The 15,728-nt window shown below is 47.6% G+C and overlaps 1 protein-coding gene across 1 annotated transcript; it reads right to left on the bottom strand.

Moving 5' to 3' along the window:
• Positions 1–1,107: 1,107 nt before the first annotated feature.
• LOC102929870 (neuropeptide FF receptor 1) lies at positions 1,108–13,049 on the bottom strand. The gene is made up of 4 exons (XM_027824484.3): positions 12,801–13,049; positions 7,884–8,216; positions 4,948–5,047; positions 1,108–2,650 (listed from the first exon to the last, which is right to left on the bottom strand). The coding sequence occupies exons 2-4, from the start codon at positions 8,191–8,193 to the stop codon at positions 1,765–1,767; spliced, it is 1,296 nt and encodes a 431-aa protein (XP_027680285.2). The 5' UTR covers positions 8,194–8,216; positions 12,801–13,049; the 3' UTR covers positions 1,108–1,764.
• Positions 13,050–15,728: the final 2,679 nt, after the last annotated feature.

Genomic DNA, 15,728 nt, shown 5'->3' with positions numbered 1-15,728 from the left:
ATTTTAGACTGTCCTCTTTATATTCAGTTCTTTCTGCTTCCAATCCCCTTTGTTCTTTGGAGTCCTTCCTCCATTTCTCGTTGCCGCAAATCCTAGAAATCCAGAGAAATGACACAGAATCCATTAAAACACTGTAGTGAATTTCCCTCTGTATCGCAGGAGCAAGACACAGGCGTGAGGAAAAGTAACTGATTCACAGTGTGATTATGAATAGACATGAGCTGATTTAGCATGGGCGTTGTAACTAACAGGAAATAGTTAGGCTATTGTGTGTACAATTTGCATGAGCTAATCTACATTCAAAGAATGGGTACAGATGGATCAAAGAGCACAACAGACTCACGTTCTAGCAGACCTGTGTGGCTGACGCCTGCTCAGGATGTGTTGCCAGTGAAATCTCCAAGGGCCAATCACTGGAACAGGCACACTGTGTATTCCACATCACAAGCTCTGCTGAGGGGCTCTGAAATGGCAATGCCCATGGGGGATGCCCATTGTCCCCAAGCAACCCCTGGCAGCTGGGGAGATGGTGAGGTGAGTTCTCCCCTCTGACACAGCACTGTGAATCTGGAGTAACTGCTATTACTCTAGATTTACACAAGTGTAAATGAACAGAATTTGGCCCACAGTCTTTGGTGATGTCTGTTATTCCATTGTTTCAATAGATCATTGTGTCCACAGGGGGAATTTTTGCTGAGCAAAGTGCCAAGCGGTAACAAAGTCCTAGTCCGTACTAGACGAGTGCACTGGCTGAAATAAATCAATCAGAAAATTGATCCATTATACTGGGGAAAACCCCTAATCCAGGCGCACTAAACCAGTCTAACCCTTGCCTATTTCACTGGAGCTTACTGACTCAACTGAACCTGTTTAAATAAAGGTTAAACCATCTGACGTGTATCTGTGTTAAGAGTTTGCACTTGTTGAATTAGATTTTTTTTTAAATCTATTTAGTTAAACCGGCGCATATTTCTAGTCTAGTCAGGGTCAAGGAGTAGGAATGGTGAAAAGCATCAGGAACCTGCCTGCTCCCATGCTTGACAATAAGCATCTGCTTACGTGCTCTGCTGGATTGGGGCCTAGATTGATCGATTGATTGATTTTAAATCCTTTCCGTTTTAAAGTGATCTTAGCACCAAAAGGGTGGCGTGTTTATTGTGGCACTCTCCCTGGATACAGCTGCAATTTCTTGTGTAACACTGCGGCGCTCCTGGAATGGTTCAGCTTGTGTACTGAAGTACGGCCCTTGGAAGGTTGGAAGAGCATCCAGAGAGAGACTTTGGCTGCCCCATCAGCTTTGGGATTCTCTTCTGCACATATAACAGATGGGGCGGCGCCACTGCAGGAAGAGCTTGACAGACAGCACTTTGCTAAAACAAGAAGACAAATCCTCACAGATTTTTTTTTTTTCAAATGCAAAACTGAATCCTGACCCTGTGAAATACATTTTTCCACCCCCAAAACACCACATGCTGATTGCAAGCCAAGGAAACTCTGCATGCAGTATTAGCTTTAATACATGGACATTTTATATGACAGCTAGCCTCAACTAGACACTGAAAGCGATTGACAGATATCTGTGCATCAGTAGGAATATTGAACAGCAGCCCCATGTGATTCATTGTGCATTTACAAAACAGAATATGAATAGCTAGGTACCCAGGCCTGAGGGGAAAATACTCATCACTGCACACGCATCACCGTGACAAATAAAAGTGACATTTGCAAATGGAAAGAGACCGCATTCCCATCTCGCCAGTTGTTTCAATCATCCCATGCTTTGCAGACTTTGTTCAGAGGGGTGATTTTATCAGTATCCTGCAGGTGAAGTCCCTGTTTCTGGGCCTGTCCATTCTGCATGAGGCAGGGGGATTTGGCATGCAGGTTCTTGAGGCAGATGGAGTCGGAGGATTCCCTGTCCATGAAGATCTTGTTGCGAGTGCTGAAGCCACTGGTGCTGCCCGTCACCTTCTCCAAATATGCCTTGTGGTGCCCTATGTCCTCCGAGCAAATCTGGAACTTGAAGGCTGTCTGGAAGCCCCGCTTGAAGTTCTCATTGAAGTAGCCATAGATGATGGGATTGACGCTGCTGTTGGAGAAGGCGAGCCAGTGCGCAAAGGGGAAGATGTAGCCTGTCAGCAGGTTGATCTGGTTGTCATCCAGCTTGGTGTAGTCTGTGAACAGCATCAGGGTCCACAGGGGCAGCCAGGAAAGCATGAAGAGCAGGGCCACCAGAATGAGCATCTTGATTACCTTGACCTTCCGCCTGGAGACAGCAGCACTGCAGCACTCCTGGTTCTCCACCCTGTGCTTGCTCACCGGGCCCGATGACCTGTAGAGTTTGATGCCAATCCTACTGTACATGACCATGATGAGGGTCAATGGGGCCACGTAGATGTGGGCAAAAAGGACAGTGGTGTAGACCTTGCGCATCTCGCTGTTGGGCCAGGCCTCGTAGCAGGAATACAAGGGGTAAGCCAGGCTCTGGTTGTCATTGTACACCATGTAGTGATCCTCAATCTCCACCACTGTGAGCATGACAGCAGAAGGGCACATGATGGTGATGGCCAGGACCCAGATGACCGCAATGGCGTTCAGGGCCTTGAGCAGGCTGAGCTTGGATTTAAAGGGGTAAATGATGCATCGGAACCTGGTGCAAAACCAACACACAGGTAGGTGAGTTCTATTGAGAGAAACTTCCACAGATCAAGACTCAAATGGAGTCTAAGCACAGAGCAGTACGGGGTTCTCCTGGGACATGGTGCATGATTACCTTGGGCCAAGGATACTGGTAGGTAACTCCCAGATCATGTCTTTTTGGGCCCACCCACAGAGGTGGAAAGGGGCAGGGGTCTCCACTATCTAATCCAAACACTTGCTGGGTTTTTCCAAAGCTCTTAGTATTGGCCTAATTCTGCTTCCATTGAAGTCATGGTAAAACTTCCATTGAAAGAGAGAAGGGGTGAAATCCTGGATCATTGCTAAAATGCCAGGATTGACTTCAACAGAGCCAGAATTTCACTGCTTGCGTCTTTACACTGTATCCCCATTCTGTAGTGGAGGTACTGGTTGTTGATTCCTTGTATTAACATAGCACCAAGGAGCCCCAGTCCTGGACTAGGCCCCTGCTCTGCTAGGCGCAGTACAAACACAGAACAAAGGGATGGTTTCTGCTCCGAGGAGCTGATGATCTAAGTGTAAGACAAGCACAGCAGGTGGGGACAGGCAGACGGGGGAGCACAAGGAAACACTGAGACAGTGCTGGTCAGGATGATAGGCAGTGGTCTCGGGACACCAGCAACATGACTGTTGTCAGGTTTATGTAGGCTTCACGGCAAAGGAGGTTTGAGGAGGAGGATGAGTAAGGTTTGTGGCTGTGGAGGGGACGCTCGTTCCAAGCGTGAGAGGCAGAAGGGGAGAGAGCTTTTAAATGAAAGCCCAACCCGTTTGACAAAAATGGCAATTTTTCATGAGTTTCTGTTTGATCAAAAAATCCATTTTCCACCATTTAAAAACAAAACAAAACAAAACCCACCACCCTGCCACCTTCCAGCACTGCCCCTCTTTCAGAGAAAAACTTTCAACCAGCTCTAAAAATAACATTTTTCTTAGGACAGAGGGGTTGCCAGATTAGCTCAGACCAGGAGTCCCTCTTGCCCAGTATCTCACCTCTGACAGGGGCCAGTACCAGCTGCCCTCAGAGGAAGGTTCAAAAAAACCTGCAACAGGCATTTACAGAATCATCTGCACAGAGGACAATTTTCTTCCTAACTCTGATCAGTAAGAAGCTGGCATGTGCCCGGAAGCGGGAAGGTAGAACCAGTGGCCTACCCTTCCATTCCAGTCTTATCTGGAGTTTGCAGGTTCACTCATAAAGTCGAACTCCCCCAATTATCCTGCAGCACAAGACTGCAAGCCAAGGAAACCTACATTTGATTGAGATAATTATCTGCCTTTGCCACATTGTGCTGATGTGAATGGCTGCGAGGAGGCACATGGCTCTTAATGATTAAAACGTACGGGAGTGGAAATAACCTTTTGATTCTGGCTGTTTCTTATTTGAAACCATTTCGGAGTTATTAATTCAGCAGCCCCATAACCGTTCTCCAAGTAATTGAGTTTTTAATTAAACGTAGTTGTCTTGCAAAAATATCAGCCTTTGAAGCCGTTCACGCTCAGCACAGCATCACAAATGTCAGACATGGAAACCCTGGCGTTGGGACTGGATGGCTCAGGGATTGATCAAGGGAAGAAGAGGCACCCGCACCAGCACACCGCTCTGTCCTGCCCCTTGTGCTAGCAGGTCCTAGCTGATGGCTGCTCAGGGCCCTTGTGTGGAAGGCGCTTGGGGCTTGCATGTGGGCAGGCATCTGCTAGGCAAAAGTCACCAGCAGAACTGTCCTGGACTGGCAACATAGCACCTACGGCCAGGCCTGCCCTTGGAGGGCTTGGCCAGTACCGCTCTGCTGGTGTACTATAGCAGCCAAGCGCTCCCAGTGTGGACACCGCTTACACCGACGCTGCGCTTTAGATGCTACTGTCTAGCTCATGCCTGCTTCCACCTTTTGCCAGCACACCTCTGTTGGCCACAAATCTCACCCCTGACCAACAGAGCTATGCAAGCAAAAGTTCTGTGGTATCGACCTGGCCTAAGGGCCAAATGGGCCTTGAGGCCTGAGTCACATTCGTGCACCGAACAAGGTTCCCCCTCCGCACCTTGGCAGGGCAGTGTGGGGAAGCTGCTGGATAAAGAGCCTGCTCCAGTCCCGGTGTAAATCTCTGGGAATCTTTCCCCATTGATCTTAATGAGAGTCAGAAGGGGTTTCCGAGCCCTGTGCTTTGAACCTGGCAGTTGGCACCGGATTTGCTTTATTTAAAGTCAGGGGGTGGGGGAGCTTCCGTTTATGCTGCTGCAGCTGCACTGTCCCTTGTGCAGCCCCTTCTCACCTGTCCACCGCAATCGCCACCAGCGTGAAAACAGACGCGGACACAGACATACCCTGAACCAGCCCACTCATCTTGCAGATTCCATTGCTGAAGGGCCAGCCTAGAAGAAAACAATCAGACACGGGTCAGTGTGAGTCTGGGGGAAGCAGAAGCTCATCAAACCCAAGAGGTGCAGTTTCAACTCAGGTTTCAGCGTAGCAGCCGTGTTAGTCTGTATTCGCAAAAAGAACAGGAGTACTTGTGGCACCTTAGAGACTAACCAATTTATTTGAGCATAAGCTTTCGTGAGCTACAGCTCACTTCATCGGATGCATTCAGTGGAAAAACCATGAAATGCCAATGCAGTTTGCTTTCCCCAGGGGAGATCACATGATAGAGAGATTGGGAGAGGATGCTGTGACAAATGCAGCACTAATTGCAGGCTGCAGCTGAAAAGCGTCCCTGCAGCTTGCACATTAAGCCCCTACCCGTCAGAGAAGCTGTTGGGGGTGATTTCATCGTTAGCGGCTCTTCTCTACCAAAGCAGCAGTCATCTCACTACAGGAACTCAGACAAGTTAGCATCTTATACTTTTTTCAGAGTAACAGCCGTGTTAGTCTGTATTCGTAAAAAGAAAAGGAGTACTTGTGGCACCTTAGAGACTAACCAGTTTATTTGAGCATGAGCTTTCGTGAGCTACAGCTCACTTCATCGGATGCATAGCATATCGTGGAAACTGCAGAAGACATTATATACACACAGAGACCATGAAACAAAACTGCCAGCGGGGGAGTGGGGTGGGAGGAAGTTTTGTTTCATGGTCTCTGTGTGTATATAATGTCTTCTGCAGTTTCCACGATATGCTATGCATCCGATGAAGTGAGCTGTAGCTCACGAAAGCTCATGCTCAAATAAACTGGTTAGTCTCTAAGGTGCCACAAGTACTCCTTTTCATCTTATACTTGTATATGAAATGTCCAACTGAGAACAATTGGCAGATCTGGGGAGTGATGGGGTGCGGGCCTGGGCAATCATGGGGTGCTGCAGGTCAGGATCAAAGGGGACTGGCAGAGCCATGTGAGGGGGGCTGCAGGATAGATATTAAAGAGCAGTGTGGAAGACCAGACCTGGAGCAGCAAGCCCTGTGGGCACTGTTTCCCCTAAGATGTGCGCGTGTGTGCGCACACACAGATCCTAAACCCCGCGCACACGGCAAAACACTGTGCGCACAAAAATTTGCACAGAAGAAATTTTTTGCGCCCACGGCATGTCAAAAATTTGCACAGAAGAAATTTTTTGCACACACAGCCTGTCAAAAATTAGAGGGAACATTGCCTGTGGGTCAGGATTGATGTGCCTTAGCAGGGCTGTGTGGGAGCTCTGGACTTGCAGTAGCAGAGATTGTTCACTGGCAGAGCTGCCAGGGTCCCTGGGTTGGCAGGGGTCACAGCAGGTCTGGACTGGTGTCGCTTGGCAGAGATGTGTATGTGGGAAGTTTATACAGCATCTCCTCTCCCTGCACCTGGGCGGCACTGTCAGTCCCTCACTCCAGCGAGCCGAGAATTCATTTAGCAGTTAGAGAAAATGAGAGACATTTCTGTGGCCCATTTAGCGAGCGTGTCTCAGAGCAACCCAGTGTCCTTAACTCTCCAAGGGCTTTGCGTGCCAGCAACCATAAAAGCTTCAATGTGTTAGACAGTTCTTGTTTTGTCCAGGCTCCGAGCCTGAGACCACACAGATGCCAGCTGCCTCCTGCCTGAGCCCTCTGGCTAGGGCATTATTCCAAGGTGCTCCTGGGCCAGAGCAGGAAGTGCTGAGCCATTCACCCCTAGCCAGGCCTAGGCAGCACGGCAGAACAACCCCTGGCTGCTCTAGTCTAGAGGGGAGGGAGCTGCTGTGCTCAGCAGACACGTAGTGAAGCCTGTGGGAACAGCATTGATCCCTGAGGAGAGTCCTGGCCTGGGGACAGGCCCAGCCATCACTGGGCCAGCTCGGGACTGGAAGAAGAGACTCTCCTGACCTGTTCTACCATATGAGAGGCACTTCCAGCAGCAGCCCCACACCTTTCCGTAGAGACCAAGGGCCTGATCCAGACAGGGGGCTCATTTTTCAAAGGTGCTGAGCAGCTGCTGATCCCATGGAAGCCAGTGCGAACTATAGAGACTCCAGCCTCCTTTGCAAATGAGGCAGCATCTATTTAGGAATCTGCCACGAGGCACCCAGGTTTGCAAATGTTGGCTAGTTTTGCACCACTCGCACAACCCTAAATGATCTCTGTCTCTCTCAGGTGTTTACACCTTTGGATGCTCCCCATGGAGCTGCATTGCCTGTGTTCCTAAGGCTGCTTTAGGTCTTAGTGGTTTCCTTACACTTAGCATTTATAAGCAATTTCCTTCTTCAAAGGAATGAATAAGTATTAGCTGACACCTCCCCTCTGAGGCAGGTGTGTATGTAAATGGCCCAGAGCAGTGAAGTTATGTGCCTGACAAGCCAGAGGAAACTGGGATTGGGTCAGTCCTGTGCTCACAGCACTCAGCAGTGTCTCTCTTCTCATTTCAGAGTAACAGCCGTGTTAGTCTGTATTCGTAAAAAGAAAAGGACTACTTGTGGCACCTTAGAGACTAACCAGTTTATTTGAGCATGAGCTTTCGTGAGCTACAGCTCACTTCATCGGATGCATAGCATATGGTGGAAACTGCAGAAGACATTATATACACACAGAGACCATGAAACAAAACTTATGGTCTCTGTGTATATAATGTCTTCTGCAGTTTCCACGATATGCTATGCATCCGATGAAGTGAGCTGTAGCTCACGAAAGCTCATGCTCAAATAAACTGGTTAGTCTCTAAGGTGCCACAAGTAGTCCTTTTCTCTTCTCATTAACTCTTGTAGGTGGGACACTGCTGGGGGTCTGGCCAGCACAGAGAGAACTCGGTGTCACCCTCTCTCCTTACCTGTGATTAAATTGTCCACGAGTGTGGTGGGCACACAAAAAATCCCAACCAGCAGGTCGCTGATGGCTAGGTTGAGGATAAAGAGGTTGGTCACTGTTCTCATCCGGCTGTTCTTCAGCACAATGAAGCAAACGAGACTGTTCCCAACCATGCACAAGGCAAAGATAAACAAGTAGGAGATTATATAGATAGCGGCAACAGGCGGGGAGTGCTGGTAGTAGGGCGAATATGTCAAGTTCCTTTTATGGCTCGTTAAAGAAGAGATCGTTTTGTTGATTCTGCCTTCTGACTCCATCCTGGGGTCATCCATGGCCTGGCAGGAATTTTGCTCAGCTGTGAAAGACAATAGGAGAATTATGGAAATTTCAGTGTTTTGACAACAGAGAAGTTTCAAGTTGGAAGAAGGTTTGTGACAAGACACTCAGAAACAATGGGTATCAGTGTGGTGCAGATATAGAAACTGAGATAGGCATGTGCATAGATAGATAGATGTGCCTGGGGATTGATGCAGAAACGGATATAGGTGGATCAGTGAAAGATAAAGAAATGAGAGCGGGAAAGATAGAGAAATGAGAGAAGGAATATTTGTACAAGACTATTTCCCTAGATATGTACAAACCAGCTTGGAATGTGTCAAATGAAGTAAACAACTTATTAACTCATAGGCAGAACATTAATGGGAGAGGCAAGGTTGAAGGGAAAATCCACCCAGCAGAAAAGTCATCTGCGTAATTGGCATTTCATTATTGCATTTGTGTAATTAGTGTAGGAACATAATGAGGGTGAGGACAATGACACCATGGGAGCGGGCGGTGCAGCTCGGCTGTGTAATTATCATGCCTTTTAATGTGCAGGTGCCACAACAAGGCAGATCCTCAGCTGGTGTGAATTGCCAGAGCCCCACTGAAGTCAATACAGCTCTGGCCGTCTACACCAGCTCAGGATCTGCCCTTCTGTTTTCAGACTAATTCCATCCCTTGTGCTTCGAGTGTTTCTCTTCCCTAAAGGAGATTTGCATGCAAATTGGCTCTCAGTGCCTGAGTTTTCTGCTGATGTCCTTGCTCAACAAGAAAGAGAGTCAGACTCGCACAACAGCACAATGTCTTCTGCACAGCAACCAGCAATGAGGCACCCGTCAGTGTTGTCTGACCTCATGAGGGGATGGAGCAGCAGGGGCCGTTGAGCTCTGAAGGAGCAAAGGGCCTTGGGTTTGGGGTTGGTAATAAGGGCATGTCTCCACTGCAATAAAAGACAGGCAGCAGAGCTGAGGCTGGCCCGGGGCAGCTGACTTGGACTCGGGCTGCAGAGCTATAAAATTGCCGTGTGGACGTTCAGGTTCAGGCTGTGGATATGGCATGGCTCATCCTTTCTGCAGGGCTTGTCCCACTTTTATTGCCACTGCATGTTAAAGAGCAAAGGACTTTTACTAAGAGGCCTGTAGTGAAGAAAGGAATGCAAGCATCCTGCTCTAGTCCTTCATCAAAAGAGAGAGTGCCTCACTACTACAGTGAGAGATGATTTACGGAAGAGGTAAGTAGCTAGGTAGATATTTTTTGTATTGCACATATCAGCCTCAAACAGTAATCAGGGCTCCAATGCGCTAGGTACTGACAGCCCCTGACCCAAAGAGCTTGCAATCTAGATAGATAAATCTGTATGGTGAGGGAGGGAGGCTAGATAGATACTGGAACAAATTATTAATCTGTCTGTTCAAACATAGAGGATAACAGGGTTATAAGGAATAGTCAATAGGGATTTGTCAAGAGTAAATCATGTCAAACCAACCTAATTCCCTCTTTCACAGGGTAGCCAGCCTAGTGGGTAGGGGAAGGAGTAGCTGTGTTTATCTTTCAGAGTAACAGCCGTGTTAGTCTGTATTCGCAAAAAGAAAAGGAGTACTTGTGGCACCTTAGAGACTAACCAATTTATTTGAGCATGAGCTTTCGTGAGCTACAGCTCACTTCATCGGATGCATACTGTGGAAACACAGTATGTGTTTATCTTGATTTTGACCCAGTCCCACATGACATTCTCATAAGCAAATCAGGGAAATATGGTCTAGATTTAGTGTCTATAAGGTGGGTGCACACCTGGTTGAAAAACCCTACTCAGGAGTAGATATCGATGCTTGTCTGTCCCTAGGTGGGAGGACTTCTCAAGTGATGTCCCACAGGGGTCTGTCCGGGGTCAAGTGCTATTCAATATTTTAATTAATGACTTAGATGAGGGAGTAGAGAGTAGGCTTATAAAATTTGCAGATGACTCCAAGATGGGAGGGATTGCAAGCACATTGGAGGACAGGATTAGAATTCAAAAAGATTTTGATAAATTGAAGAATGGGTCTGAAATCAGTAAGATGAAATTCAATAACGACAAGTGCAAAGTACTGCACTTAGGAAGGAAAAATCAAATGCGCAGCTACGCGAAGAGGAATAACAAGCTAGGCAGCAGTACTGCAGAAAACATTTTGGGAGTTGGAGTGACTCTCATGTAGAAGGAGTCAGTTTGGGGCTGTATTAACAAGAGTGATGTCCCATTGTTCCTGTGTGTCAGACACGGGAGGTAATTATCCCAGTGTACTTGGCACTGGTGAGGCCCGCGCTGGAGGACTCTGTCCAGTTCTGGGTACCACATTTTAGGAAAGATGTGAACAAATTGGACAGATTCCAGAGGATAGTAACACAAATGATAAAAGGTTTAGAAAACCTGATCGATGAGGGAGGGTTGAAAGAATTGGGAATGTTGAGTTTAGAGAAGAGAAGGCGGGGGGGAGGGGGCTGCTAAGTCTCCAAATATATGAGGTTGTTATAAAGAGGACAGAGATCAATTGTTCTCATGTCCACTGAAGGTAGGACAAGACGTGATGGGCTTAATCTGCAGCTAGGGAGACTGAGTTAGATATTAGGAAAAACTTTCTAACTCTCAGGGTAGTTAAGCTCTGGAACAGGCTTCCTTCCAAGGGAGGTTGTAGAATTCCCCTCACTGGAGATTTTTAAGAACAGCCTGGACAAACACCTGTCAGGAATGGGCTCGCTTCATCTGGTCCTGCCAAGGACAGGGGGCTGGACTCGATGACCTCGCGAGGTCTCTTCCAGCCCAGTATCTCTGTGATGGATGGATGGATAGATGCCTGCAATCATTTGGATGAGATTTTCTGCGTTTACATCCAGCGAAAATACAAACTGGAGGGGATGAACAATCCTCTCCTGCCCCTGCCCCCTTTACAGGAGCTGGTCTACGTGGGACATAATAGGCCTTTTTAATCTCTAATGTCTCTTATTCGCCAGCTGAGTTGCCCCTGAGCAAAGCACTGTGTTACAGTGGGAATGTTATGAGCATCCTACTAGAGGGCAGCTCTGGGTGAATGCCCTGAAAGCTTTGGCCAGACAAAGGGCAGGTTCTGGGCTGTCTGGTGCTGTCGCTGTCAGGTCTGAATGTAGGTTTTTAGCTGTCAGGCTCAGTCCAGGGAGATTTCCAGACACTTACTCTAAGCCCTGTCCAAACTCCCTCCCCCAGCCATTCCTAAAAGCTGAGGGCTGGGTCACACTTTCAGGCACAGCCCTGAGGAACAATCAGTGGGGAAGCACAAGGAGCCTGCTCCTCAGAGAGGTTCCTCCATGGCACAGACTCTCATCATTCCCCGCTGGGGCTCTGTCAGCGACAGCCCTTTCCAGGGTGCAGCGTATCCACGTGCAGCCAGCCAGCTCCCATGGGTTCCACGGGGAACCAGGGCTTCGCCCCCTTGCCCACTCTCTATCCAGTTACTCCCAGGGAAGCATCCCTGCATGCCAGGGCCCCAATCCATGTGACCCTATTGCAGGCCAGGCACAGGGGGTGTGATAGTCCTTACCCCCACCCCCCACACACGCACACCCTTGTGCAGAAGGCCCTGGCATGATCAAGCCACTGATCTTTAACTTTCCTGGCCATCCTGGTACTGCCCACGTGCTAAGAATTGTCTGCTCAGCACCTCATCCAGATGGCTGAATTCCTGGTGCGGACCATCCCAGGCTGACCCCCTACTGTCTGGCAGTGTGTAATTCTCCCCCACTCTCTGGAGCGACAATGCTTTACCCCGGGAAACACCACACACCCCACTCTGCAGGGGAAAGCCAACCAAGCAGGAGCCTCTTCCCCTTCATGTGACTGGCTCCTCCTTATACCTTGTTCCAGGTCACTCAGGAGTTCATCTAGGCTGTCCAAGCTACACCCCTTGTTGAAGTATCTCCCGCATGCACACATTTCCCTCCCATTGGGAACAGAATCGCGGCACCAAAGAACAAGGTTACAGGTGGCCCGGAGATCAAGACATGCAGACAGTTATCTGTTTCTGCTCAGCCACCTGGAGGGAAAATGTTCTGCGGACATAAGCCTAATCGATAAACACAGAGCTGTCATTGTCACATCCTTCAGGGCCCCGTTCAGCTGCACAAGAATACGAGCAGTTCCCTTCATACTCCTTCCACGTCTAAGGCTATCGCTATGCTCCCACAGCAAGCACCAACACTCATGCTTCAATTCTATGCACAGGCTGAATGATCCAGAGCCCTGCCGTTAACTGGTTGCTCCAGTGAATTGATTTTGACCATTAAGGAAGTAGAAATAGATCATGTTAATCTAATAGAGCTTTCAAAGTTCCCTGCAACATTTAGGGCTTGTTTTTGTCTGATCCAGGGAGGGGTTTGTTCTGGGTTTGAGAAGTTATTAGTGCAAATTCTTTCCCTGAGTCTCTTTCTGCTTTGTTGATCAATGATCCATCACTTACTGGGAAACATAAAACACCTACAATATCTATTTCTTCATCATTCTTGATATTGGGGGGGAGACAGATTTTGCATCCATTTCAGATGCCAGGAGAATAGCACCACTTCTCCCTAGGGCAGCTCTGCACAATATCAGGAATTATTTAGTTCTTACCTGCGTCCTCTAGGAGTTGAGGGAATCTTCCTTTCAGGCTGGCAGAAGAAGCTATCAACTTCCCATTTAAAATCTTATATTTCCAGCACAAGAAGAATGGCCAGTAAAAAAAGAAAAAGAAAGGTAGGTCTGATCTCTAAATTATCTAAGCTTAACCCCTCAATCCATGGTGGAAATAAAATGCCAGACTGTTCTGTGGTGATAGATGGGAGGTGCTGTTGTTTCTAATATGCTTATCTGCCTGAGCTCAGACTGAATGCAGACTCCTAGGTCCCCTTTATTATAAAGACAAGAACAGTGATGTCACTGAAAAGGCTTCAAAATGCAAAGAGACCAGTTGGAAGAACCTCTTGGTATGAGTCTCTCTGTCACTCTCTCGCTCCTCCCTCCTCCTCCTTAAAGACCCCATTCCTTCTCACTCTGCAGTTGTTCAAATCTTTTGGTCTAATAACATTTTTTTTAAACATCCCCCTTAGAGAGGCAAGATGGTTTAAATCGAAGCATTGAATCACAGTGGGTTAGAAAGCCCAATCCTGGCTCGATCATGCTGATACGTTTATTTTGGCATGCATGGAAAGCGTGGGGATGTACAACCCCTTGCCTGCCTCTTCGTCCCAGCCTCTCAAAGCACTTTACAAACACTCATCGAGCTCTGCAGCCCCTCGGGGAGGTAAGTGTTATCCCCTAATGTACAGAGGGGGAACTGGGGCACAGAACAGTGCCTTGCCCAGTAGAAAGCAAAACCCTTCCCTCCCAGCCCCTTGCGCTGAATGAATGAGCTCATCAAGCTTATGATTGATGATGGGCCAAACAGCTCCATGCAGCCTGTGCAAGGTGCAAGTCCAGTATTTTCACCCCCTGATAAACGCAAGCGCCCCTGTTTCTTCCTCCCCCACAGCCCCACCCAGGAGTGTTTCAACAGCATTAGCTTTTGATTGAAATCTGCTGTACGTTAAATGTTGTTTGTTTAAATGTTGCACAGCTTCACAGCATCCTTGAGCTTGTCTAGCACACAGAGTCACAGCACGTTGTTCACTGTGATTTCGGATGCTAATTGAGCCTGGGAAGATGCAGCCGTATCAGTCACAAATTGGGACATGCAGCTCGGAAAGTTCCTTCCACCAGGAACGTGCTGAAGAGGAATGCAGGCTGAGTGGCGGCAGCTGGGATGGGGAAAAGGCACATTTAAAATGTACACATTCCAAGCCCTCTAGAATATGTACCGAGAAAACAAACACACTTAAAGGTTTCCTTTCCTTGCTGCCTCTGAGTCTCTGCATAGTTTTGCACCCAGCCTTCTGTCCCTTGCAGTGGAGTCATTTATGGACTTAGGTGGAAGGGAAGCACTTAGGACAATCGTACCAATGGGTGTTATTTAATTAGGTTCTGCTAGCCTTGGCAAGGCACGCTAATGCTTTGGCTGGTCATATGGGCATTTCCCAGGGGAAGTTACAGCCAGACCTGTCCTCTTAACCTTAGTATATACTGGGATGAAATTTAGCAGATAAATCTGAGGCAGGTTAGGCACAAGACTAATTTCTCTCCTGGATGTTTTAACAACAGAAGCCTGTGTACTGAAGTGAAATATCTAGGCGAGAGAGATGCTATTTGTCTCTAAACAAATGCAAGAAGTATGATGAATAAACAGGAAGAACTGGAAGTATTAGTACAATAAGATAAATTATTACTTAACTGTAAAAGCGGCAAAGAGTCCTGTGGCACCTTATAGACTAACAGACATATTGGAGCATAAGCTTTCATGGGTGAATACCCCTTCGGCGGATGCATGTAGTGGAAATGTTCATCTGATAGAGCTTCCAAAGTTCCCTGCAACATTTAGGGCATGTTTTTGTCTGATCCAGGGAGGGGTTTGTTCTGGGTTTGAGAAGTTATTAGTGCAAATTCTTTCCCTGAGTCTCTTTCTGCTTTGTTGATCAATGACCCATCACTTACTGGGAAACATAAAAAACCTACAATATCTATTTCTTCATCATTCTTGATATTGGGGGGGAGACAGATTTTGCATCCATTTCAGCTGCCAGGAGAATAGCACCACTTCTCCCTAGGGCAGCTCTGCATAATATCAGGTATAAATATGCAAGCAAGAATCAGGCTCGGGATAATGAGGTTAGTTCAATCAGGGAGGATGAGGCCCTCTTCTAACAGTTGAGTGTGAACCCCAAGGGAGAAGACGCGGCTTTTGTTGTTGGCGAACCAGTCACAGTCCTTGTTTAATCCTGAGCTGATGGTGTCGAATTGGCAAATGAACTGAAGCTCAGCAGTTTCTCTTTGAAGTCTGGTCCTGACGTTTATTTGCTGCAGGATAGCTACCTTGATATCTGCTATTGTGTGTCCAGGGCTGTTGAAGTGTTCTCCTACAGGTTTTGTATATTGCCATTCCTAATATCTGATTTGTGTCCATTTATCCTTTTACGTAGGGACTGTCCAGTTTGGCCGATGTACATAGCAGAGGGGCATTGCTGGCACATGATGGCGTAGATTACATAGCTGGATGTGCAGGTGAATGAACCGGTGATGGTGTGGCTAATCTGGTTCACACCTCAACTGCTCGAAGAGGGCCTCATCCTCTCTGATTGAACTAACCTCGTTATCTCTAGCCTGATTCTTGCTTGCATATTTATACCTGCCTCTGGAAATTTCCACTACATGCATCCGACGAAATGGGTATTCACTCACGACACCTTATGCTCCAATACGTCTGTTAGTCTATAACGTGCCACAGGACTCTTTGCCGCTTTTACAGATCCAGACTAACACAGCTACCCCTCTGATATATGACTTAACTGGCATCCCAGAGGCTTGGTGGGATAAATCTCATGACTATAATATAGATATAGAGGGCTATGGCTTATTCAGGAAGGACAGGCAGAGAAAAGAGGCTGGTGGTATTGCATTATAGGTCAAGAA

The sequence above is a fragment of the Chelonia mydas genome, chromosome 26, assembly GCF_015237465.2.
Source record: "Chelonia mydas isolate rCheMyd1 chromosome 26, rCheMyd1.pri.v2, whole genome shotgun sequence".
NCBI classification, from domain to species: domain Eukaryota; kingdom Metazoa; phylum Chordata; order Testudines; family Cheloniidae; genus Chelonia; species Chelonia mydas.
This window is presented reverse-complemented; position numbering and strand designations above follow the sequence as displayed.